Source organism: Drosophila serrata, unplaced genomic scaffold (genome assembly GCF_035046125.1).
Source record: "Drosophila serrata isolate PLE 108 unplaced genomic scaffold, ASM3504612v1 contig_382, whole genome shotgun sequence".
In the NCBI taxonomy this organism is placed as follows: Eukaryota; Metazoa; Arthropoda; class Insecta; order Diptera; family Drosophilidae; genus Drosophila; species Drosophila serrata.
Window position 1 is genome coordinate 10,109,459 of NW_028257280.1, and position 23,770 is coordinate 10,133,228.

A 23,770-nucleotide genomic window follows, 5' to 3' on the forward strand; every position below is an offset into this window, starting at 1 on the left:
TACCTAACTTCAAGGCAACGACATTTGATAAGAACAAAACCAAACTTTCATTCATTGTACCTGTTTTCAATTGTGTTGAATCATTTGCTTATCTTCAACAACAGGGAAGACTCCATATGAAATATTTGTCAGTCTGTTTACTGTGAGTTTATATATATATATATAAATATATATTATATCAAATGTTCCCAGTCGAAATCCTTCATCGATCGAAATTGAAACTTGTAATTAAATATACAGATTTATTAACCTAATAAAAACTAACAAGGGAAAGCATTCCGAACTAAAATTAATGCTCAAAGTTAGTTATGTGTTTTTAAAAATATAATTTGTCGACAAAATTGTCTTATAAAATATATTTAAATAATATTAATTAAAAGAATGCGAATTTTTAAAGTTTAGTTTTAATCGATTTTCTATTTGATTCTATAACCTAATTGCAAACGGAAAGGGTATATAAACTTCCGCTTTCCGAAGTTAATTTCCTTTCTTGTATAATTTATAAGTTACAGGAAGTAACCTAACTTTGACCTTTGAATTTCAGTTCATTCAACTTCTATTACAACCCCGAACTATAAATAATTAATAGGTAATTGCTGCATTTAAAACGAATGGCATTTTTAAGTAAATTCAAATAGTTGGTGCTCCCAACATTCACAAACATACATTAAGCACTTCTAATTACGCTGAAACCTTATCATCAATAAAGCTGACAGCGGTATAGTTCCATTCGGAAAAGTCGCACGACACGGGATGACTATATATGGAAATCGATTTGATTTCGGGAGCCCATGGCTCTGGCTATAAAAGCCGTTGTTCTCACTACCTTAGGGTCAGTTGTGGTTAACTCCCGGTACTCGCAGGACTATCCATCATGGACTTTTACTACCATCCGTGCTCGGCTCCTTGTCGCTCTGTTATGATGACCGCCAAGGCCTTGGGTGTAGAGTTAAACATGAAACTCATGAAGGTCATGGACGGAGAGCAGCTGAAGCCGGAATTCGTGAAGCTTAATCCTCAGCACACCATCCCAACTCTGGTGGACAATGGGTTCTCCATTTGGGAATCCCGTGCAATATTGGTATACCTGGTGGAGAAGTATGGCCAGGATGACTCACTCTACCCCAAGGATCCTGAAAAGAAGGCCGTGGTTAATCAAAGACTCTACTTCGACATGGGCACATTGTTCCACAGTTTCGTTCAGGCCATTTATCCTCAAATACGGAGCAATGCACCAGCCGATCCGGAAGCCATGAAGAAGGTGGACAGTGCCTTCGATCACCTGAACACCTTCCTCGAGGGTCAGGACTATGTGGCCGGTGATTGTCTCACCGTGGCAGACATTGCCCTTTTGGCCTCCGTGTCTACCTTCGAGGTGGTGGACTTTGACATTGGCCAGTATTCTAATGTGTCCAGGTGGTATGAGAATGCCAAGGAAGTCACTCCCGGCTGGGAGGAGAATTGGGAAGGCGTTCAGCTAATTAAGAAGTTTGTCGATGAAAGCCGTCAAAAGGAGTAATTTAAAAACGAAAGTATCGAAATAACCACAGGCCTCAGCACATTGTTACCTTATATAGCTATAATGTATTCGTATAAATAAAGTAAAGCAATAAATGTTATCTACAGAAATGGCCCTCGAGTTCTTAAAGAGTTAGTATAGGTCGTGTTTATTATTTAATCTAAAAATCTAAAAAAAAAACAAGGAAGTAGAGCTGATGGAAAGCAAATTAAACTATCGTCTGTTATTATTTATAGTTTCCATCTATCTGAATATGATTCATGATTATAAAAAGTGTTCAGGAATACAAAATGGAAGAATATTAAAAAAGAACCCATAACTTTAAACGTTAAATAATGGAAAGAAATACTATATAATCAAACGATTTGTATTCTCAAGCCGCATTGCTTATGAATGGATCGCCTGTGTTTTATTAATCTGTCTTCTATATTTATCACAAATTCCTATCTCTGACTGGGAGTATAAAAGTGAGATTGTGTATATATATATTACATCTGTTAATTACTCACGACAATTGCCAACTGCAGTTGAATGCACGCAATGATTTCACCGGCGATATTAGACCCCAGGGCCCTCTTAACCGTCTCTTAACCCCATAACTAACAATTGCAAGTGAAGCTCAGAAACCGGCAACTGGGCTGGGCCGTTGACCGCTTCACTATTAGAACAATTGTTTAGCTTAGTAACTAAAAAACGTGCTGCCTTTGGCATTGAACATACATATACAAATTGCAAATGCACATTTGTTACACTGCTCAGTGTGCCATAAAACCCGACAGGGGGTTGGCACAAAAGTTGTGGATTTTATCAAACAACTAATTCTAATATCCTTAACAATAAATATATGTACTCTAAGATTTCGTAATTAATTGCCATATAAAATTTAATTAAAGCACTTAGATAGTTATCTAACATTTAGAGCTTTTAGATAGTACCAAACACTTGACCCATTTTTACGATTCGAGTAAAAATGTACTCTTCACAACTATTGAAAACCCCCCTGTGATAGTCAAATTAAAATCGTTTTATAGCGTCGTTAAAAATATATTTTTTTGCATTTCTCTTAATTTACGAGGCGGCACTTAAACTTAAAATCCCATCACGCCGTTCCTATTTGGTCACCTCAGCCGCCCCCGATGACTCCTCCATCATGTTCTGCAGTTGTTGATACTTCTTGATGGCGTTTTGCACAAATTGTGTGGCTCGTCGCACCCGTTCCGGCGTCATCTCTTCGGCCAACATGCGGCCCACATCCTGGGCTCCTCCTGTCCGGAGGATATTTACAGCTCGGGCAGGTATGTCACAGATGGGAGTGATCCTGCACAGGGCACTGGTTATGGCGCCACCAAAAAGGATAATACCCACAGCGGAGAGGACCACAGCAGCGATGCGCAGGACTGTGGATAGTAGGACTGTGGGCAGAAGATTTGAGGCAAAGGACATCAAAGGATTCGAGGAGGAACTCGACTCAGGAGCAGAAGCCACCACAGTGGTACTGTCCGCTTGTCCAGCTCCATTGGCCGGCACCAGGAAACCCTCGTAACCGGTCTGCATCACAATGGCCCCCGGATATGGATAGATGCCAGGTGCTGCAGCGCCCACAGGAGCAGGATAAGATCCGGCATAAGGACCAAAGCCTGAATACGAATTTAGGTATTGCTGAAATATCTCAGGCGGAAGGATTCCTCCGGCGTAGACAGTGGTGGGATCTATATTGCTGCCACTGGCCACATTATCGGGCTGCTAAGAGAAATAAATTAAATTATTAGAGTAATGAAAATATTTCCCTGAAATTTCATTGTGATACATATATAATTTCTTAGTTCAACTTACCACCGTTTTATCTGAGGTTTCTGTCACCTGCGTGCTCGTATCATTGCCACCAGCAAGGATTGCATCCTGGGACGAAGCAATGCTCGGTTCCCCGCTCTCTGGCAGCTTGTCTGACTCATCGATGGTGTTGGGTGTGGCAGCTGGCGGTGGATTATCCAAAGCTGGAACACTGACAGATCCACGGATCATCAGCAGCAGGAGCAACAGCAAATGGGATCGGCACTGTGTGAGAGACATCTTGTTCGCTGGGACTTGCACAAATAACTGATCCTGGACCGTAGATAGATCTATACCTTTATAGGCTCGATTTGATCGGCCATTTTGCGAGATATATATATTTCCAATTTGTGACACATTTTCCTAGAACTCTCGTCCCTCCTAGGGTATCTTTTCCAGAATCCTTCAAATACAAAGCCTCTTACCTGCTAGACCCATGTCAGGTAGATGACCGTGGGACCTCCTAAACCTTGGCTAATTACCACTGTACCGACCATGTCCTTGAGTGGCTCTAAGAAATTTCCAGCACGCGATGAAGTCATGACTGCCGAAAAATGTTTGCTGTAAACACGTCGAGTTTCAAGTGATGCCAATCAAAAAACCTTCCCCCACTCCTTTTTATCAGGTGCTCTGAATTGGAAAATCTGTTGGCAATCAATAAAAAGGTAACAGAGAGCATACATAGCCTGGGAAATTATGTAGACGTATAATTTTAGACACGAACGGGACCATTTTGACCGAGTTTTGGCACCACCCACGACCCCAAGAACAACATGGCCAACCCCCCACCTGAGCGAACAGGTGAACACTTTGGCCCAGTGTTGGTATGTTGTCCTTTTTTTTCAAGGCATGTTTCACGAAAGAAAAGAAGAAAATACAATTATAGGTTTATTTATTTGTATTCTAAAGGAACATTAGATGAATTATTAATTAATTTATTCAGAAACATGTCTAATACCATTGAATATCTATTCGTCGTAAATTTGCAATTCAATTAAATTGAATAATTGGTTGAAAGGCAAACGTATAACTTTGAAAGTTTATATAAATAAAAGGTAATTAAAATTATAATTTCTGGTATTGAATTCTTTCTTTTAAAGTCGTAAGTCTTAAACTACATATTAAATTAAACATTTTATATTTGATTAGCTCAAATAAAAGTTAATTTTCCTATTCTTTTTGTGTTACAATATTTCCTTATTTACTTAACTTTTGTTTCGATCTCTGCGACCTTTAAAAAAAGCCTCTTGCCAGCACTGACTTTGGTGGGTCGTCCTGTCGTCCCTGGCAACGTTCGTTATGAAAACTAAACGAAAACAAAAAGTGCCCAAAGACGAGACAACATGCTCTGAAAATTGGAAAAGCCAGACAGCGGATACGGCCGTGGACAGCGACGTCGGCAAGTTAGGACAGCCGGGAAAGAGATTCCATCACCGGATAGGATCCAACGCATCCACGCAGAGCAGCATCACCATCAGCAAACAGCATCAGTATCTGCGCCGCCTTGGAGTGCCGCCATTCGCATTAGCAGGACCCACCAGGACGGAGCTCCCGCGGAAGCGAACGTGGCCAGGACGACACTCGACGGCAGACTGGGGAACTGCATAGACATCGACTCGGTGGCCGTGGTGCAGCACAAGCTGGTGCACAGGATTGTGTGAGTAGTTGGCCAAAGGGTTCCCAACACCTTCGGTGCATGTCCCATAATGAATAAATAAGTGGTTGCAATTAAGTGCAGGACGCAGTGCGACGAGTGTCCTATTCCTCGATACCATTTTCCAGAGACATTTAACCGAAGGCTAGCATACCCTTTAAACCGGGGTTTAAAGACTTAAACCAAAAATTTTTAAGTTTAATTAAATGCAATTTCAATGGCTTTAAATTGCATTAATTTAAAGTATTTATTTTACATTTCAATTAATATTTTACATTGACTACACCAACAACGAAAGCATACCTTTAGGCTGTCTGCTTAAAACTGTTTTATATAAATTTTAATATACGATTTATAAAATAACTTTATTTAAAGCAAAGTGTTTCAAATAAATTTGATTCTTTGTTATCATTATAGTATCAAAGTCAAATCAGCATTTTCAGCATTTATTTTTATTTATAGGATTAATTATTACAATTTCTCTTCATAAATTTAATATTTATAAATAAAACCAATTAATTTCAAGACTTCTAAAAGACTATTATACAACAAATGAAGCTTTAACCAATCTATGAACACAATTACCCCTATTATTATTTATTATTATTGTTCTTTTGCCTCAAGGCCGATTTCCCCCAAGAACAATTGTCATTAATTAACTATTTGTAAACGGACAAAATCGATGCATTGATTATTTGCGTTGACCGTACACATTTTTTGTTGTTTTTTTTTTTGGGCTGCGTGTAGTGCTGAACTGGCCAACTGGTTGTGTTGATGTTGGCCAAGTTGGCATTCTAGTTTCGGCCAATGGGCGACACGAAGCACATTGTTACCGAATTTGTCTATTGTCTGCTTCTCAGAGGCGGGAAGATGTCGCCCCCAGTGCTGTATTACCTGCCACCCAGTCCTCCTTGCCGCAGTATCCTGCTTTTGGCCAAAATGCTGGACCTTGACTTTGAGCTGAAGATTGTTAATATCCTGGAGGGTGAGCAATTGAAGCCGGACTTCGTGGCCATGAATCCCCAGCACTGTGTGCCGACAATGAACGATGAGGGGCTGGTGTTATGGGAGAGGTAAGTTCCTTTATCTTTTTGAGTAAATACCAAATTCAATCCCTGTTTTAGTCGGGCAATCCTAGCCTATTTGGTGGCCGCCTATGGCAAGAGCGACTCACTTTATCCCACTGACATTCGGGTGCGAGCCTTGGTGGATCAGCGGCTACATTTCGACCTCGGCACTCTCTACATGAGACTCACAGACTACTATGTGGGTGTATAATTTATTACTTAGTACTATTTAAATATTTAAATTAATGTTTACTTTTTATTTTAGTTCCCCACAATGTTTATAGGCGCCCCCTTGGATGAGGGAAAACGAGCCAAACTGACGGAGGCTGTCGGTTGGCTGAACTCAATACTAGAAGGAAGACAATACGCTGCTGCCGACCACTTCACCATCGCAGATCTCACTCTTCTGGTGACCGTTTCCCAGCTGGAAGCCTTCGAGTTTGAGCTGCGACCCTATAAACATATCCGGCAATGGCTAGATCGTTGCAAGGATCACATGGCTCCATTCGACTATGAGGAACTGAATGTCACCAAGGCCCATCTTCTGGCGGATATGTTCAAGGCCAAGATGAATCAATCCGGTGCCTCCTAATATTCTTTGGAGCGATGTTAAGGCAGTAGACAAATACAAATAAATATATAATCAGTTGTGTAAGTGTTGTATTAAATAAACGTGTTGTTTTTTGTGACTCACAAACGTGAAAATTAATCCATCAAAAGATCGTCAAGGCGTGGAAGATTTCCAAAACGGGAATCGATTGCTAATTTAATTCGTTGACTCTATTTCTAAAGAAATATATATATGTATGTATATTGAATATTTTCGGTAGATCCCTAATATGGTTTGGATTTAAAAGTAGTTTAATATTTACCAAACTGGCATTTGCTCATATAGTATTTATGTTTGCTGAGACTCAACTATTTAGTTAACTAATACTATAAATAATTTTAAGTTAATTCAAACCGCTAAAGTTCACTTAAAGGTGAACGATTTCATTGTGAATTTTTAAACAAAAACTTTTAAGATATATCACCCCTCACATGATAAATTAGTGAACATGCTTCACCCGAGCTTTAACACTATTTCAAATGTAATTTTCAGCTGGATTGGCAGTTAACTTAATTGAGTTTTGGTCCCCGAAGTGTGACAATCTAGATGAATTGACTGACTGCCTCCTCCATTGGGGCCAAAATGAGCTGTTAACTGGCGGCCCAGAGAGCTCACAAAAAGAACAACAAAAGACATGGCGACACACATTTTAAAAATACCGCCACCCAAAAACATGGTCCACAGGGCGATGCTGCTCCAAATGGCTGCAGGCAAGTGAACAGTATTAATGTGTGTTTGAAAGTGGTCAAAAAGGGCGATGGCGGAAAACTAGCGGATGCTGGTGATGATGATGATGATGGCGGCAGCGGCACCGTCACCGGCACCTGTAAAACCTCAACGGAAATTTTATTATAGAGGACGACGGGGTAGGGGATTAATCAACAAAAAAGCAGAGGAGCCTTGTTTGACGAGTGGAGCGGGCTATTTTTATACCAACAGGCGGCCCAAAGGTCTGTGACAGGATAACGAAATCCTGCTTCACAGTCTCGCTTTGGCCGCTGACTATGGCGGCCGCTCGGTTGTCTCTGGCAATATTAGCCACGGTCCTCACAGCCACCGGAAATGGACAACAGCAGGAGCAGCAGCATCAGCCAGTAGTTTCCAGTGGCAAGCAGTCCCAACTATGGCTTGGTAGGTTCAAGAGAGTGAGGTATAAATATAAATAAAATAAAGTAATACGTGTTCTGAAACATAATTTACTCAAATTACTTACCTTTCTTTGAAATAATTGAATATAAAATATAAATAAACTGTAATCCATTGACCTCTTCTTTTCATGACAGATTGCTCCTGTCTGCATGCCACCGATCGGAATGCCACCCAATGGGGCAGATTGGCAATTAACGCTAGCCAGGCCCTGGGCGTTAAAAACAACTGCCTGATGATCTTCATTGGTGGCCACGATGACGAACTGGTGGCCTTTCAGCTCGAGCAATTGCAGTTGCGTCCCGGGTGAGTGGCCATGCTTCCGGCCGAATTCCGGGTTCGGAAGGGAAATGGAAATGGAAATGCTAGTGGTAATGGGGGGAATTGGGGTTGGGAAATCAGGCAGCCAGCCGATCATATCTCAAATCTGTGGACAGCTGCCGGCGACAGCCATCAAAATCGAATCCGTCGATGGATAAGGCTGGCCGTCCGTCGCGGAAATGCAATGGCCAAATGCGGAATGGCCAAGAGCTAAGTCAGAATCGTGGCAGCGGCAAACGGCGATGTAATTAAAATACCTTGCGAAGGCCATGTGGGCGGTCCGCCAGGCCCGCCTGGCCGCCTGCTGCTTAATTATATTTATAAATCCCGCAAATTTGTGTCAATTTATGCAAAACTCTATGCATCCAACATTTGCGCCATAAAAATAACGCACACAATATTTCGGAATCGATTTGTCAATAAAATTGGAGAGCACTGGCCAGGCACAATTCAGTGGAGCTTGGGCCGAGTGCGCCATCGAATGTGGTTCGAATAAATCCTCGAGAGAAACAGTCGCTGGGAAAGCGTCTCCGAGTCGGGTGAATCGACCACCGATTGGTTGAAAGTGTCAGTGTCATCGGAAAAATAAGGTGTTAAGTGTTCGGAAAATAGTGTCTAAAAACCAAGGCCGGCAAAGCGGTTTAAAAAATGTCATAAATTAGTAACACAGAAAGCTTCTTCTACTATATTTTATGTTTTCAATCGAAAATAATACCTAAAAACTTCGACAAATATTATTATTAAAATCTTGTGTCTTCCCAAATATTTCTAAATTTGGTCATTTTAAAATCCTGCAACAAGGACTGTATTTCAAAGGCATTTTTAAGTGGCTTAGACCTTTTTTTTTGAAGAAAATAACACAATTGGACAGTGAATTTAAAATTATTTTCTTTTTTCAGTAAACAAAAATTAAAAAAATTGTTTCCCCGTTTGTTTTATAATAAAATACAATCTGATAAATACAATCTGTTTTATAACAAAATACAATTCGATAAATAATGAACGCTTAAGTGAATTTTAATGTATTCTTTATGGACTCTATATTCAGATAAATAATTATTTATAAAGATAAATTTCTTGTGATTTATATATGTGATTGAAACTCTTTATATTCCTGCACATTTGTTTGGTGCTTTTTCAAAGTCCAAAGCTACTTAACAATGATTATTCCTTGAAATTCCAAAGTTTAACTTTATCTGGAATTAGATTGAAGGAGCTCTCTGTGAACTGAAATTTAATCAAAATAAAAATATAAATATTAAAAACATAGTTTTTGGAAAACCGCATACCGCAAATTAAAGCCAGATCTTTAAAAAAAAAATTTTGCTCTGTTATATCCGAGAAGAGTGCTCTTTCAAAATGTCCATGGATCCAGCAGTTTCCTTCGAGGATCTGGAGCGTGTGAGTGCGAATGATTCTGTGAAGATTCTGTCCCCGAATGACAGTAATCAAAAACCCAATTTTGTATCCAGCGTCGACGTCGCGCCAGTTCCGCCCGGAAGCAGTCACATACTCCGCAGCCGCCTACGCACCTGGCCGACTCGGAAGCCATGGCCGTCATCAATGAGATTTTCAATCCCACACTGAAGCTGCCGGAGTCCAGTGGCCACTACACGCTGCCCGAGGAGATGACCGCCGACGATCAGGTGGCGCCGCATGATCTGGACATTGCCAAGCTGGCGGAGCTCAAGGAAGTAAGTCATCTGCTGAAAGTGGGATGACTGATTATGTGGCTCGTCCCAAGGTCTTCTCCCTCTTTGACACGGACTGCGACGGATTGATCTCGAAGGATGATCTGCGGTTCACCTATACCGCGCTGGGCAATGAGCCCAATGAGCAACTTCTGGAACAGATGATGGAGGAGGCCAAGGAACCCCTGGACTATGAGGCCTTCGTTCGACTGATGAGTCGACGCACCCAAGAACTGGATCCGGAGGATGTGCTTCTCGAAGCCTGGAGCAAATGGGATGATCACGGCACGGGCAAGATCGAGGAACGCAAGTGGGTTTCGGGAGAAACTCGAACTCAAGCAAGCTTTATAATCCTTAGACTTCCCAATCCGCAGGATCTACGAGGAGCTAACCAATTACGGTGACAAAATGACCCTTAACGAGGCCAAGGAGGCTCTTAGCCATGCACCGATGGCCAAGCCTAAATCCCTGGAGGAGCCGCCAATGATCGATTATCCGGCATTTTGTCGCATGCTCGGCGGAATGCGCAAACGAAAAGGGGAATAACATTATAGATTGATTGATATTATGTTATTTAAAACTCTCAATTTGTTTATTACTTCAACATTTGTTAAAACGAAATTAAAAAGGAATATTTTATATTTTGATGGATAGACAAAAGTTTGCCTAAGCAAGAAATTGTAAGGATTTGTTGTACTTCTTGAAATTTTGAGTTCCTATATCGTTTATTATTTATTTCATTTCATAATATACTTTCATTAAAGTAAAACAGGCTTTGAGTTCAGGATTCCTATATATTTAAATCCCGTTGCAATAGAACAAAAAATGATACAAATTCTGTCAGCTAGTTAGTAAATCTATCTATATCCTTTTCAGTAAATCCCAGCAATCTACTTAATTATTTTTCAATTACTTATGGCTTTAAGAACATGGCCAATTGCAGCTGTTTTAATGTGACAATCGAATTAGCCTTAACGCCAACTTTTGTTCGACTTTTTATCAAAATAAATCGTGAAGAACCAACCGGGCGAGCGCTTTGGGGATTATTTCTTAATGGCCATTTGCTGGTTGGCAAACGATATTTATAGCTGGCTGACCAACGAGCCGGCCCCAAAAGTATCGGCCAATAAATTTTAGACATCATTACGCATATGTGCTGGCCAATGCAAACGGCAGGCAGGCATGCGGTGGAATTCCTCTCTATATGTTTCATATATATAATTTTTCTTTTTCTTTTTTTTTGCCCATCTAATGCAATTTCGAGACAGCTGCTTGGACAGCATGGAAGTCTTTCCGTATCTGAGGGAGCCCGTCATTGAGAACGCGACACTGGCGGCGGACACCTTTTGCCAGCACAGCCGGAACCGCAGTGCCACGCCTATTTATAGCTCCGGTCGATTGCTGGGCCTTCGGCTCCGATTCCAGCATCCGCCCACCAGGGCGGACAAGTGGAACTTGACCCTAACCGCCAGCTATCGATTTTTGAAGAGCGGTAAGTTGACCTCAATATCTTATATGTAGTTGAGGATAAAGGGAGTGCCTGGGATCCTTTTGGTTTAAAAATTCCAAATTCTGTATTACTCCATAGAAAACTTCCAAACGGATGGTCGCTTGGTGCCTCATAGCTACTGTGACTTCTACTTCTTTGCCAGCCTGGCCACCGAGGAGGGCAATCTGGGCCAAGGATACTTTCACTCTCCACGCTTTCCTGCCCACTATCCGGCGCACATCAAGTGCGCCTACAAGTTCATTGGTAGGCCGGACACCCATGTGGAGATCCTGTTCGAGGAGCTGCAACTGCCGCCGGTGGTTAGCGGTGGCTGTCAGCTGGACGCGATTACCCTATTCGATGCCGAATCCGCCCACATGAGCTCCGTGATCGATGTGCTCTGCTCAAGTCGTCCCAGCCGCCGGCTGGTGAGCAGCGGTCCTGATCTTCTACTGGAATTCAATGCCAGCTCAAATCGCACAGCCAAAGGATTTCGCGGCAAATACAGATTCGTGCCTAATGAGCCGGAAGTGCTGCTGGCTCTTCCTCCGCCGCCCGCCGTCTTGGAGGCGGCCAGTGTGGCCGCAAAGGAGGAGAAGCAGCAGATCCAGATCCAACAACTTCAGCAACAGCACTCCTTTGCCGCCAAGCCTAACAGTCTGCCCATGGATGTGGAGCTGTCGAAGCCGGGACGACCGTTTGGTGAGTTGGCGCCCCATAAATTAGCCTTATATTTAGCAATCTCACACTCAATTCACAACAATACAGGCAGAGAAAACCTACACTCATCTTTAAATTAATTATTTTGTCTCAGTAAATTTTAGTAAAAAACTAAAATTTAATTTATTGTCTAAAAGAGGTAAAAAAAAAAACAAATTTTTAATATATAAAATGACAACTTTCCGTAGTAAAATTTTGTTCAGTGCTCTCGCCTTGCCTATCCCTCGATACTATCCCTTCTGTAGAACCCAGACCCAATCGAATTATGTTAATCGATGGAAAATGGCGGCAAAACTAGCCTCCTCACGCCCCCGCTCCCACACCCGACAGCTTCCGTCTGCGGAAACGGATGTGGCCAATATAACGGGCCTGAATGGAATGGGAAGTGGGCCATGTTAATGTAGCAGGGACTTCATCTCGACTCAGTCATTGGCAAACTGCTGTCGCGTTCAAATGGCGCTCTATCGCTTCACATGGCTTTTACGCGACATTGTCCTTTGGGTTTTCATCTTTGTTAACCAATCGAAGGCATTGTGTACCTCTTTGCCTGCCAGTAAGTCTTTTCATTAACACTTTGGCCAAAATATTTATTTAACTAAGAAACAATAAACCTACTTCCTGTGTATGTGTGCAGTTGTCAGTGTGTGTGTGTGCAACTTACAAGCTAAATAATGCATTTAATATGCACCATAAAATGGCAAAAGCTCCGCCGATTAAAACAAACTGCAAAATTCTATGTAGGATCATGAGCCTGTGGAAGAAATACAACTAGATAAGGATTCTTAAAATAGAATTTAAAAAATTTTGTCACTCACTTCCTGAGTAATACTCTGCCTTTTTGCAATCCCTCTTCACCTGGCTTCTCATTGCCCAAATAAACCCGAAGTCCCGGAAGTACCTCAATGAAATAGTCATCCCAGTCAACTGTGCTCATGTCAAAGTCATACAGCAACTGGTCCTCCGGTGACAATTGCTTCCACAGGTGCTGTGTATTGTTTGTGTCGAATCTCCACGAGGTGTCCATGAAGGGGGCCAGTACCTCGATATTCTTATGTATTTGCTTATAGAGCTTGATCAGACGCGGCTTGCGACCTGTCAGTTGTAGTGAACAATCCAAAACGTAGCCCGGCAGGAGGTGATAGAAGTAGACCAGGAACTTGAACAGCCACAAGGATCTTGTGCAGTGCAAGAACGGCACCCACATCATCTGAGTCAACGGGAAGACGGACTTAAGCTTCGACACTTTATCCCGGAAATCGCCCCACGTGACCGGACTCTTTTCGCTGGGCGTGTAGTTATAGATGGGCGGGTCTGGATGCATTACTTTGGGATCCTTACTGGCGGTATGCCAGGCTAGGGCTATCATCGTATTGACACAATAATCCACCGGCACAATACCAGCCTGTGCCTTCACATTTAGGGGCATGATGCGAATAAATCCCCGGGCAGCGCCATAAAGCATACCTATGGGTCCGTATAAGTTGTCAATCCAACCCGGCATCGGTTCCTTGTAGGTGGAAATTACTAATGGGGAAATACTTTGTGTTAGTGGGGCACAGCCACAACCGCGGACTACATCACCTACTGGAGCCAGGACGAAAGATGCAGAGCGGCAGATCGCCAGCCTCATTCTGGAGTAACTGCTCTGCCAGAGCCTTGGTGTAGGTGTAGGTATTCGGGAATTTGCCCAGTAGAACTGGGGTCATCTTGTCCATTAGCTCCTCGTCCAAAGTGTCGCATAGCTGCAGGACCTTTCGGACGGGACAGTTCAGGTTCTCCGGATAGTAACGTTCCTGGATGTGCTTCTCCACGCAATTTGAAAAGGCGGTTGATACGTGCACGAAAGCCACCAGTTGCTGCATCTCCTTGGCCAGCTCCATCATGAGCAGTGCAGCCCGCGTATTAATGGCCAGTGAAATGTGCAGTGGGTCCATAAATCGCACGGTAGCTGCTCCGTGGAACACCACCTGCACTTCGTCCACAAGGAGCTGGCGGTCAGATTGACTGAGGCCCAGATCCGGTGCCAGGCAGTCACCAGCAAGAGGCGCCACTCGCTTCAGCACGTCGGGATCCGATTGCAGAAGCAAATGGAATACCTATAGAATTGAAAAAATATATATATATCACTTTGAAAAATTATCCTTGATTTTTCTTGAGTGCTAGTTAAGTTCTCACTATCCTTAAACATATTGTTCATATATTTAAAATACTTTACTATAACAACATTGCAATCGAGCTTCAGTGACAACTACTGGCAGTCACGGTTATTATTTGTATGTTAATTCGTTGTAATATTGTGTTAATTATTTTATAAGAATCGGGAAAATTGAAATTCTGATCAGACTTGCAGTCACAACTTGGAAAACAATGCATATTTTTTGTTGTCTACTCATTTTTATGGCCAATGTCATGCCTTATTGATTTAATTTACCACAATTGTAGATTATTAACTCAAGAAAACTGCAGTAACATCCCCAGTTATCTACTGCTATCATCCATTTTTAATTGTAAACAAACTGATAAGGCAATACGTATTTAATTATTGTGGAATATAATTAAATATCTAAAGGAATTTTAAAAGAATTTGTAATGGAGAGAGGTCTTTTCACATATGACTTAAGCTTTCAGGTTTTAGAAAACAAGATTACTACCTAAGACACATATTTGCCACTTTAAATTTTAAATAAATCCCCGAACTCATTCAGGTGAATCAGTTAAGGTATCCAAAGGACCTACTCACCGGGTCAGCCTTCCAGGTGGCAACTCGATCCTGCACATCCTGGCCGTTCTTGGAGCGGAGCAACACGTAAATACGTTTCACCTGGGTGGTGCGAAGCAGCTTCTCAATGAGCACTGGAAAGAGCAAGAGACTTGATCTTGAACTTGAACTGGTCTCGATGGATGACCGTGCCAGCCGGTTCTGCGCATCACTTGTTATTTTTTGGGCATCAGTTTTTTGTGTTAACCGGCTGGGGCGTTGCATGCATGTCATGAGTACATACATATAAAAATGCGATAATTGTCAAGGCATCATCTCAATCAAATTGAAATCACCGGTCTTTGACCTTTAGATAATTTCTTTAATGAATTCTGTACACACTCTAACTGGTTATTATCGGTCAAATCAACTGATCCGAATCGGCTGGCAGCAAGTACATATAACTGTATTGAAAAGCTAACAAAATCAGGAATACCTTTGCCCAGGAAGCCACTGCCACCGGTGAGGAAGACGACTTTGTCTTTATAAAATGTCTGAATATCCGTCGCCATTATTGGTGATCTTATTTGCTGGTCCTAATCGCGGCACTCATACAACGAACAAATTAAGTATCCGTAATCCGATGGTCCGAGTATTCCGGAGAACGGCGCAATCGCGACTGTTGCTTGAATGAGAGGTGTTCAGTGATCTTAGCCGTTATTTATACCCGAGCACTGATCGCAAAAAATCGATTGTGATGGCTATTGCACACAGATATACCATACAAACATCCGTAGGCAGACGAGATCGTAAGGTGTCACGTCGTAAACATTTGCTCATTCCGGTGACGCTGGAGAGGATGAACGCGTCCGGCAAAGTTGCATATTACGTATACGCATTTATTGTCCCTTTTTAAGACTTATTGGCGTGCCCTAATGGTTGACCTGCAATAATAAACTCTACGATTTGGCTTTTTTAGAATAAATAATTAGCCAAAGTCTTTACTCTAAAATTGTCTTTTTGTTTCTGCCCAGGAAACAAACTATTTTTGCGACTCGTGTCAAGTGGCGTGGCGATCTCTGAACCCTCTCGTTGCCATTTGGCTAATTGGAAAACAGTGTTAGGCTCAGATGAAGTGCAAAACCAGGGGAAGGAGAGCGAATCCCGGTAGTTGAATAGAATACTTAAATAAGTTCGAGTGCCAGCGCCCAGTCATGCCTAAGCCAAGTGCGAAATGATAATAAGCGCTTTCCCGACTGTCTAAACAACGCTATTTAAAGGGAATGCAGACATGCTAATTTCAAAATACGTTCTAAAGTATTAACACAGAACTGACTATAATTTCTATGTGTTTCTACCCTTAAATACTTTTACTTTTGCGTACTAATGCCTTTTGTCTCCGCGTGTTTAAATATTTGCCAGTATTTTATTGTTTTACTGATTGCTCGAGGGTAATAAAACGCATCTACTTTGCTGGGAGTTTGTTTAGTAATAAATAATGCCTTATTTGATTTTAACTATCCCAGTTTTTAAGTATCTGTCAAAAATGAGACGCATACTTTTTAATGAATACATATATCTTTATCGTCCTCATCTATGAACTGCTTTTATTCGTAAAACAAAAAGATCTTCCAAATAGTATTTTATTTTCGCTTTTCTTAGTTTAAAGTGTTAATAAAAGAACATCGGAATTATAGTTGAATTCTTTAAACAAAAATCTTGCAATCTTTAATACACTTCAGTTAACAAAACATTTAATAACATTCATACATCTTAATAAGATAAATTGCGTTGGACGAGTTTGATCCAAAATCCTGTTTTGGGTGCCAATTGAAAGCCGTTGCTAGCCAGTTCTAGAGGTATGCAGGATTTTTTGGAGGGGACAAAGCGATACTCCTTTAGGAGATAGTAGATGACGGCCTTTGCCTCGAGAAGAGCGAATCGAGAACCTAAAAATAGGGATTCCAATGTGATCAACAAAGATTCAGAGAATGTTCGAAAGAATAGCTTACCAATGCAGTTCCTTTGACCTAACCCAAAGGGATAATATGTAAATGGCTGTATATCAGCTTTGTTCTCATCGCTAAAACGTTCCGGATCGAACTTTGAGGGATTCTCAAAGTATTTGGGGTCACGATGGAAGCCACAGGTAGGCAGCCAAATGACATCTCCCTTTTTAATTTCCACACTCTGGCCATCTACTTCATAGGTGATGTCCTTGTTACATTCCCGGTCAACGGCAATTGCTGCCGGCCACTTGCGTAGAACCTCCGAAACCACCTGATCCAAGTATTTCATGCCCATGATGGCCTCATAGGTTAGTTCCTTACCACCCAGCTCCTGGTCCACCTCCTGCACTTCCTCGTACAGCTTCTGCTGCACATCCTCATTCTCCATCAACTCGTGAGCGGTGAAGCACATTAGCACCGCCGAGGTCTCAAAGCCGGCAAAGAAGAATACAAAGCACTGGGCCACAATGTCACGATCACTCCACTCCCGGGTTGGTGCCGTCTTGGTCTTGTCCGACTGAAGCAGACCCCGCGCCTCCAGCAGCATGTTGATCATGTCGGGACGGATAATATTGTGTTCTTGCCGGTACTTCATGGCATCGAGCACTAGGCGCACAAAGTACTGTGTACTCTTTTTATCGAAAAGCTCAATTTTAAGGATCTGTAAGATGTTTTCAGAATAGTTTAACCAGAGTTATCATTGTATTATAATTTTTAAGTTTAAATTAGTACACACACCTTATTTAGCTTCTTTAGGCTAAAGAAGAGTAAGAACTTTATATTCTGCAGAAAAGTAAATGTGGTCAACTTCTTGCCCATCATGTAGAAGGTGTTCTCTCGCTCCTTGAACGAATTAACCTGCAGGCCGAAGGCCGTTGAAGCGATCACATCGTTCGTGAACCGTGTGCAATAGTCCTTCATGTCCAGATCTATCTCCTGAATAGATGGCTGGTCATTCTTCAGACAGTCGACGGCCTCCTTGGCCACCTGATTCATCAGCTGGAACATCTGACGCATCTTGCTGCCGGTGAAAGCTGGACTCAGAGTGCTCCGCATGTCCTTCCAGCGGGCATCACGCATGGAGAACAGTGAGCTCCCGAAGAGGTTACTCATGTCATGTGGATCATCGTCGCTGCTGGTGGCGAATACGTTGCGGTGATTTATAAAATGTTCAAAGTCCTTGATGGTAATCTGCTTGATAAGATCTGGATCGCGTACCATAATTAGCGGTTGTCGCTGCTCAAAGATACCGAAAAATCTGAAAACAAAAAAATAATATAATCAATGACCGATAAGCACTTTGTGACTCACTTAATGATATGTCACAAAGGCATTTGCCTAGCATGTACGTATATTGTTGATTTATAATGCGACTCAATTTGATCATATTCTATCCGATTATTGTTTTATTTAACTCAGCTGGTGTTTTCTCAATTAAGCTTAATAGATTTTATAGAATTATAAAAACTATAGTTTTATATGTATATAAACATATGTACATAGATCGGTCTTTCTCCCACTTTCACATACAATATGAACGAGATAGAAAAGCTGCATAGATGATGTCACATTGTACAGACTTTTAAAGAATTAAATAACAAAAACGAGATAAAAATCGTTTTTGTTTTTGATGCTAAATAACAAAAGTTGTACCTTGCAAAGAGTATTAGGATTTAAGTCTTTCAGACTAGAATGAAAGGTAGTATTAATATCAGAATGGTTTTGATCACACCTGCATATCTAATGGCTGTTATTCAAATAATCAAATATTTCTCAGGTTTTCCGAAATATGTATAAATATTTTTGAATTAGGCAAGTACGAATAATTAATACTGAAACATGTTTTTCAACATTAATCCTATCAACGATGCATATATATTTCAGAGTCTGGTAAGGCAATGAAGGAGTTATTTCCGATCCTATAAATCATATATGTATATTCCTATCAGGATTGATCAGTATTAAAAGCCAGGGCTGATATTTTATATCCTATCTAACATTTTAATAAAAAAAATGATTCATAGCTGAATGTTATCAAAAAGTACTTGGACACGTAGCTCTCTAAATTGTTTTTCCTATCTAAATATAATCACCGTGAGTCCAGTCCTTATCAAACATTTAAAGCTGTCGTATAATTGATAAGATTATAATAAATTAAACTGATAACCAAAACAAAAAAGCATTTATAGTAACAAAGTTATCTTAACTATTGCACATATTTTGTGTTTGATAATAAATTCTCGACACGTCTGGGTCCGTTGTTTGTAAGCATTTATATACAATAATTACTCAAACACAAACCGCACCCATAATATACCATATATTCACTGATCGTGACCTTGACAGTCTACGGCGCACATAGATACGCATTTGATGCGGAACGGGTTCAAAGTGCGTGTAACTTATATTACAAATAAAAAACTAGTTATTAAACCAAGTTTAATTAATTAAACTTACTTGGCACTGCCACCCTTGTTGTACAGATCGCAGACAATGTCGAACATGGCCTTCTTCCGGAAGAACATGCTGGCCATGTTACCGAAATACAGCAAAGGCTTCTCAAAGGGTAGTCCTCGATCCTTGAAGAAATCATTGTTGGCGGTCGCCCAGCGATAGAACAACGCAAAGGCGATCGCGAAGAGAGCCAGGAATTCCCACAGCATGTTTGTGGAGCTTAGGTGAGAACAGTGCGCGTTTCGTGTTCTAAGCGTCCAGAAGATAACTAACGACGCCACCAATTACTGGGCTCGTTTTGTTTTCGCTGGACAAAGCTTTCGCTTTGAGCTTTCCGCCTTTGATAAAATACTTTGTCGACTGTATAATATATATTCGGTTTAATCAAGCATGTATTTATGAGTAAAAACAATTTCATCAAAGCACTCGGCTTTTCAGCATCACAGCGTATAGCGGGTACGGCTGTCGACTCTGGTTCTCTAACGATGTTTGAAGCCAGCTCACATTCAGATGTCGACAGCTGCGTCGGTAGAGGGGCCTGCAACAAATAAACAAATCAAATTAAATCATATTTTTAGAATTTGAGAATCAGTCGAAATTACCTTAGCTTCTCGAGGTCCATTATCTCGTTTTTGTTGTAGAATACCAGGCAAGCTTTTCGGGGATTGGTGGTACAGGAGCCGCCATGTCGCTCAAATTGCTCTTGCAGCTTGCTGGAATCCTGCTCCATTGCAAAGTGCGCCACCAGGCCTGAGAATAAAGTGCTTTTCGCACTTTTTGACTCGTGAGTTTTTTGTTCCAGACTTAATTGCTTGTTAACTTCGAGTTTGGACTCCTCGCTGAACTTGGCTAATTCTTTTTCCTGCAGTTGTGGCTCTTTTTTTATTTCTACCACTTTTGGCTCGATTTTTACTTTAGTATGGGCTTTGTTTGGAACCTCGGTTTTTGGCTCCATTTTAAGTTCTTCTAGTTTACGCTTACTTTTAATTTCTGTTTTGACTTCGGTTTTTAACTCTTTGATGGGTTTGAAGAAGTCTTTCATTTCTTTTTGCGATGAAGGCAAACTCTGCTCTACTTTTGGTGCCTTGCGCTTAGTTGGCTCTGACCCTTCATCATTCGAACCCGTATTGGACCTCTTTGACTTCTTGGCGCTATTCGTCCTACTGCTGGCTGACTGCTCTTCCTTTGTGGCGTCTGCGAGAAGCAGATCCACGTTTACGTTTTTCTTTGAGGCATCAAACAGATCTTCCAAATGGGCTAGATCATTTGCCTCTTTGGCAGATTTATCGCTGCGCCGACGAGTAATTCGAGGAAATCTTATTGAGATGCCGGAAGCTGTGTGCGCCTCGGCCTTAGTAAACTCCGCTCCCGTTATTTCCCATACGGGCATTTGTTGCGGATCCTTGGCCAGCACATCTGGAACCAGCGCCTTTTTACACAGCAGCCAACTGGGCGTCCGATTGGCATCAGCTCGGTCGGTTAACTTTATCAGTGAATCGTGGACTTCTTCATTGGTGGCATCGTCCAACCCAGAGTGCACTTTTGTCACCGTCTTCCAGAGGCGATCCCTTGCATCGTAGCAACCCATGAGGAAAATGCTGAGCACCCCACCCTTTTTCCCCGATCCATACCATGCGCCCAGGACAACCAAATCGGCTGTGTCGGCCATCTTGCCGTTAAAAAGGTAATCCTTCTTGACCTTTAACCAATTGCGTTTGCCGGGTTGATAGGTGCTGCTGGGACTTTTCAGGACTACTCCCTCCAGATTGGCATGCAAGACCTTGGCCGTCATCATGGCCAGTTCGCTCTTGGTCTTTAGGAATTCCGACTCCGAAAGCTGTACATGGGATTTGATTGGCTTGATATTTTGCTCAAGGATCTCACGACGCTTACGAAAGGTCCTGTTAGATGGAATATGTATTTATAGTTGGGAAAAGAATATTTTTTACTTACATTTGCGTCAAATCCTCGCCATCGTACAATATACAATCGAAGACGAACAAGCAAACGGCAGCGTTGGCAAACGTTTGCTTCTTGTGAGCTCCTAAGGAGCCAAAGGGCAGCAGCGCACCGGTCTCAGTGTCCACGAGAATGATCTCCGAGTCCAGAATTAACTCTCCGGCTCCTGGAAAGGCCAACGGTATGTGCTCTTTCAGTGCCTTTATCTTGTGATCCATTACGGGCTTCAGATTGCGGCTAAAGAACTTGAATTCGTTGCCTTGCTTGTGTATTTGCACCCTTTCGCCGTCGTATTTGATTTCACTGTACAGTCCGGAGGGGCTTTTCTTAAAGGCCTCCTCCACTGACTTGCAGGCACTGGCCAGCATTGGGGATATAGGCGTCATCACCTGAATGCCACTCGTATTTGGTTTCTTCGTCTTCCCTTTCGCCTTAACCACACCGTTGGCCACAATGTGTTTTTTCGTTTTCCCGGCGAACTGATCCACAATTGCCGCTAGGTCCCGAGAGGATTGATAGGCGGGATAAGCATCGGGACCAAAGGCGTCCAAGATGTGCCTAGCCCGCGCATTGATCCGCAGGTCCTGCTTCACCAGTCTGATAAACGTACGTAGATCCAAATCGGTGGCCTTCTTGCACAGCTGCTGCAAAAGTTCCGTCTGCTCATCCTCCTTGGTGCGCTCCACCAATTGCAGGAGCATCTCCTCCACCTCCTGCAGGTACAATTTACTTTGCGCCTGAGGCTTCACCTTACTGGAGGCGGCGAAATGCCTTCGCAGGGTCTCCGAAACATCACCATCTGCGGGAAATTGAAAGATAAATACAAATTTTGTTTTGTCATGGGCCTAGCTCACCCTGCTCGAGATCCAAATGCATTTGCTGCTGGCTTGCATTGAAAATGCGCGAGAAGAGCTTGATCAGTGCCTTGTTTTGTAGATTATAGACGCGCTGATTGGCTGATGGAATTAAGAATTGTACCCAGAGCAACGTGTCGCCTTCAAAGCCTGAACCGCTGGTGCCGCGCTCGAAAAATCCCTGCAATTTCTCCGCCTTCTTCAGATAGCTTGGCTCGCCGGCTATTTCATCACATATCCGGCGAAAGGTGTCCAACTTGTTGTCTTCGTTATGGCTCCGTTTGCTGGTCATTGCACTGCTGCAGAATCGAGCTAAAAATCCAGAGGGACCTGCACCAGTTGCCCTCAAAACTCGTAACATACACGATAGCAGCAGAATAAACGCAACGAAATGAAATTATTTTTTGCACAACAAAAACACAAAACGTAAACAAGTTGTTGGCAGTGCTGCCAACTGTTAAATAAAATCAGCTGATGCGATTAAGTGGCAACTACATAGAGGTGCAAAAACATCGATGTATGGAGTCTAGCAAGTAGTCAATTTTAAATTTGGCAGTCCTGATTTGAGCAAATTCTGCAAAATTAATAACTTCAATCATTTTCTATTTCACTCCACAGAACCATGCAAACAAATATTTGACACACGCGTAAACAAATCGGGAACCTTTGACTCCAGCCAGCTGTTCTCGGCCAAACACGCCGTTGGCGGCTCGAGAGTCCTGCAATGCCGTTACGAATTCAATGGAATACCGCCAGAGCGCGTGCAGATTCGATTTCACGATTTTAACATTCCCACAGAGCACGAAAACTCCACTGGTTGCCAACCGTCAGATGCACTTCATGTGTTGACCGAGATTAGGGCAGAGACACAGGAGCTCCTGTGCGGCGCCTTCCTGCCTAAGCCCCTGATGTCCAGCGGTACACAGTTGCAGCTCCAGTTCGTGGGCAAATATCCGCCTGCAATGACCAATAAGGTGCAGTATTACGGATTTCGCGCAGAATACCGATTTCTGACTAGTAAGTAACTACTATTATTCGAATCAGAACGATACAACCATTGTAATGATTTTTAGACTTTGGCATCATGTCGGGCCTCCAACAGGGCCAGGATTGTGCTTTCGTCTACAACAGCAGTGAGCGCATAAGCGGTTTATTTCACTCACCTAACTTTCCGGGATACTATCTGGAAAATGTGGTATGCAATTACTACTTTTACGGTGCCAGTGATGAGCAGGTTGTCCTTCATTTCACCTACTTTGATGTGGAGGGAATCGAAACGTAAGAGCATGACTTATCATCTTTTATACTATTTTGTAGAGGTTTATCCAATATTTTCTTATCAGTTGTGACCAGCAGACTGCCAGCGACTATGTGGAGTTCTCGAATTTTATGACCACAGATCGAAAGTACAGCAGATACTGCGGAAAGCTTCAGGACTTTGAAATTCGGTCATATGGACGATTCTTCCGTGTTACCTTGCACTCAAACGATCGTTTCGTAGCCATTGGTTTTCGCGCCCTCTACACCTTTGAATCCATCCCCATGAATAACTCCATTGTTGCGCTGCGGGATAATGCCTCCACCCAGAGCTTTATTTCGTCTGCGCCTTCTCAATCTATTAAGAAGTTGTACCACTTTGTTTTATTTATTTTTGTTTTAAAACACTCTTTTTAAATAAGAACAGACAAGGTGACATATTTAAAATTAAATAAATATAATAAAAAGATAAGAAAAACAGTAAAACCTTTT

At 42.1% G+C, this 23,770-nt stretch overlaps 8 protein-coding genes across 10 annotated transcripts; 4 read left to right on the plus strand and 4 right to left on the minus strand.

Moving 5' to 3' along the window:
* The first annotated feature begins 835 nt into the window (after positions 1–835).
* On the plus strand, positions 836–1,629 carry GstD8 (Glutathione S transferase D8). Its single transcript, XM_020960907.2, has one exon. It carries the CDS (start codon positions 875–877, stop codon positions 1,517–1,519), a length of 645 nt encoding a protein of 214 aa, XP_020816566.2. The 5' UTR covers positions 836–874; the 3' UTR covers positions 1,520–1,629.
* Positions 1,630–2,629: 1,000 nt separating this feature from the next.
* Positions 2,630–4,215, minus strand: LOC110191407 (uncharacterized). The gene is made up of 3 exons (XM_086840133.1): positions 4,139–4,215; positions 3,353–3,993; positions 2,630–3,262 (listed from the first exon to the last, which is right to left on the minus strand). Exons 2-3 carry the CDS (start codon positions 3,587–3,589, stop codon positions 2,630–2,632), a joined length of 870 nt encoding a protein of 289 aa, XP_086696259.1. The 5' UTR covers positions 3,590–3,993; positions 4,139–4,215.
* A 1,916-nt stretch (positions 4,216–6,131) lies between these two features.
* Positions 6,132–6,767, plus strand: GstD11 (Glutathione S transferase D11). Its single transcript, XM_086840134.1, has 2 exons — positions 6,132–6,269; positions 6,336–6,767. Exons 1-2 carry the CDS (start codon positions 6,249–6,251, stop codon positions 6,660–6,662), a joined length of 348 nt encoding a protein of 115 aa, XP_086696260.1. The 5' UTR covers positions 6,132–6,248; the 3' UTR covers positions 6,663–6,767.
* Positions 6,768–7,668: 901 nt separating this feature from the next.
* Sol1 (CUB domain-containing protein Sol1) lies at positions 7,669–23,756 on the plus strand. 2 transcript variants are annotated; one of them, XM_020962264.2, is made up of 7 exons: positions 7,669–7,811; positions 7,964–8,132; positions 11,107–11,330; positions 11,427–12,029; positions 22,640–23,038; positions 23,095–23,299; positions 23,365–23,756. In XM_020962264.2, exons 1-7 carry the CDS (start codon positions 7,685–7,687, stop codon positions 23,693–23,695), a joined length of 2,058 nt encoding a protein of 685 aa, XP_020817923.2. In that variant the 5' UTR covers positions 7,669–7,684; the 3' UTR covers positions 23,696–23,756. The 2 variants fall into 2 exon arrangements, with proteins under 2 accessions (XP_020817923.2, XP_086696263.1); XM_086840137.1 differs by lacking the exons at positions 7,669–7,811; positions 7,964–8,132; positions 11,107–11,330; positions 11,427–12,029 and adding an exon at positions 12,364–12,600.
* LOC110191275 (myosin regulatory light chain LC-2, mantle muscle) lies at positions 8,495–10,861 on the plus strand. Of its 2 annotated transcripts, none has more exons than XM_086840138.1 (5): positions 8,495–8,737; positions 9,354–9,548; positions 9,620–9,841; positions 9,892–10,148; positions 10,213–10,861. In XM_086840138.1, exons 2-5 carry the CDS (start codon positions 9,507–9,509, stop codon positions 10,382–10,384), a joined length of 693 nt encoding a protein of 230 aa, XP_086696264.1. In that variant the 5' UTR covers positions 8,495–8,737; positions 9,354–9,506; the 3' UTR covers positions 10,385–10,861. The 2 variants fall into 2 exon arrangements, with proteins under 2 accessions (XP_086696264.1, XP_086696265.1); XM_086840139.1 differs by having other exon boundaries at positions 8,600–8,737; positions 10,197–10,861.
* Positions 12,614–15,606, minus strand: LOC110191274 (fatty acyl-CoA reductase wat). The gene is made up of 5 exons (XM_020962069.2): positions 15,242–15,606; positions 14,788–14,900; positions 13,633–14,143; positions 12,863–13,571; positions 12,614–12,798 (listed from the first exon to the last, which is right to left on the minus strand). The coding sequence occupies exons 1-5, from the start codon at positions 15,315–15,317 to the stop codon at positions 12,705–12,707; spliced, it is 1,503 nt and encodes a 500-aa protein (XP_020817728.2). The 5' UTR covers positions 15,318–15,606; the 3' UTR covers positions 12,614–12,704.
* On the minus strand, positions 16,437–19,500 carry LOC110191273 (Cytochrome P450 9f2). The gene is made up of 4 exons (XM_020962068.2): positions 19,212–19,500; positions 17,493–18,012; positions 16,758–17,415; positions 16,437–16,694 (listed from the first exon to the last, which is right to left on the minus strand). The coding sequence occupies exons 1-4, from the start codon at positions 19,415–19,417 to the stop codon at positions 16,519–16,521; spliced, it is 1,560 nt and encodes a 519-aa protein (XP_020817727.2). The 5' UTR covers positions 19,418–19,500; the 3' UTR covers positions 16,437–16,518.
* DNAlig3 (DNA ligase 3) lies at positions 19,567–22,641 on the minus strand. Its single transcript, XM_020962067.2, has 4 exons — positions 22,022–22,641; positions 21,162–21,966; positions 19,811–21,109; positions 19,567–19,746 (listed from the first exon to the last, which is right to left on the minus strand). Exons 1-4 carry the CDS (start codon positions 22,380–22,382, stop codon positions 19,626–19,628), a joined length of 2,586 nt encoding a protein of 861 aa, XP_020817726.2. The 5' UTR covers positions 22,383–22,641; the 3' UTR covers positions 19,567–19,625.
* Positions 23,757–23,770: the final 14 nt, after the last annotated feature.

Bases quoted from the DNA above. Each gene is read 5' to 3' on its own strand.
- GstD8 (XM_020960907.2), top strand. From the start codon at position 875: ATGGACTTTTACTACCATCCGTGCTCGGCTCCTTGTCGCTCTGTTATG.
- LOC110191407 (XM_086840133.1), bottom strand. From the start codon at position 3,589: ATGTCTCTCACACAGTGCCGATCCCATTTGCTGTTGCTCCTGCTGCTG. The intron at 3,263-3,352 runs GTAAGTTGAACT...TATTTCTCTTAG, and splicing joins AAACCTCAGATAAAACGGTG to CAGCCCGATAATGTGGCCAG.
- GstD11 (XM_086840134.1), top strand. From the start codon at position 6,249: ATGAGACTCACAGACTACTAT. The intron at 6,270-6,335 runs GTGGGTGTATAA...TTTTTATTTTAG, and splicing joins TGAGACTCACAGACTACTAT to TTCCCCACAATGTTTATAGG.
- Sol1 (XM_020962264.2), top strand. From the start codon at position 7,685: ATGGCGGCCGCTCGGTTGTCTCTGGCAATATTAGCCACGGTCCTCACA. The intron at 8,133-11,106 runs GTGAGTGGCCAT...ATTTCGAGACAG, and splicing joins CAATTGCAGTTGCGTCCCGG to CTGCTTGGACAGCATGGAAG. The intron at 11,331-11,426 runs GTAAGTTGACCT...ATTACTCCATAG, and splicing joins CTATCGATTTTTGAAGAGCG to AAAACTTCCAAACGGATGGT.
- LOC110191275 (XM_086840138.1), top strand. From the start codon at position 9,507: ATGTCCATGGATCCAGCAGTTTCCTTCGAGGATCTGGAGCGT. The intron at 9,549-9,619 runs GTGAGTGCGAAT...TTTTGTATCCAG, and splicing joins CCTTCGAGGATCTGGAGCGT to CGTCGACGTCGCGCCAGTTC. The intron at 9,842-9,891 runs GTAAGTCATCTG...GCTCGTCCCAAG, and splicing joins AGCTGGCGGAGCTCAAGGAA to GTCTTCTCCCTCTTTGACAC.
- LOC110191274 (XM_020962069.2), bottom strand. From the start codon at position 15,317: ATGGCGACGGATATTCAGACATTTTATAAAGACAAAGTCGTCTTCCTC. The intron at 14,901-15,241 runs GTATTCCTGATT...TGCTCTTTCCAG, and splicing joins CAGTGGCTTCCTGGGCAAAG to TGCTCATTGAGAAGCTGCTT. The intron at 14,144-14,787 runs GTGAGTAGGTCC...TCAATTCTATAG, and splicing joins CCACCTGGAAGGCTGACCCG to GTATTCCATTTGCTTCTGCA.
- LOC110191273 (XM_020962068.2), bottom strand. From the start codon at position 19,417: ATGCTGTGGGAATTCCTGGCTCTCTTCGCGATCGCCTTTGCGTTGTTC. The intron at 18,013-19,211 runs GTAAGTTTAATT...TTTTGTTTTCAG, and splicing joins AACAAGGGTGGCAGTGCCAA to ATTTTTCGGTATCTTTGAGC. The intron at 17,416-17,492 runs GTGTGTGTACTA...AACATCTTACAG, and splicing joins GCCTAAAGAAGCTAAATAAG to ATCCTTAAAATTGAGCTTTT.
- DNAlig3 (XM_020962067.2), bottom strand. From the start codon at position 22,382: ATGTTACGAGTTTTGAGGGCAACTGGTGCAGGTCCCTCTGGATTTTTA. The intron at 21,110-21,161 runs GTAAGTAAAAAA...TCCATCTAACAG, and splicing joins GGCGAGGATTTGACGCAAAT to GACCTTTCGTAAGCGTCGTG. The intron at 19,747-19,810 runs GTAATTTCGACT...TATTTGTTGCAG, and splicing joins ATGGACCTCGAGAAGCTAAG to GCCCCTCTACCGACGCAGCT.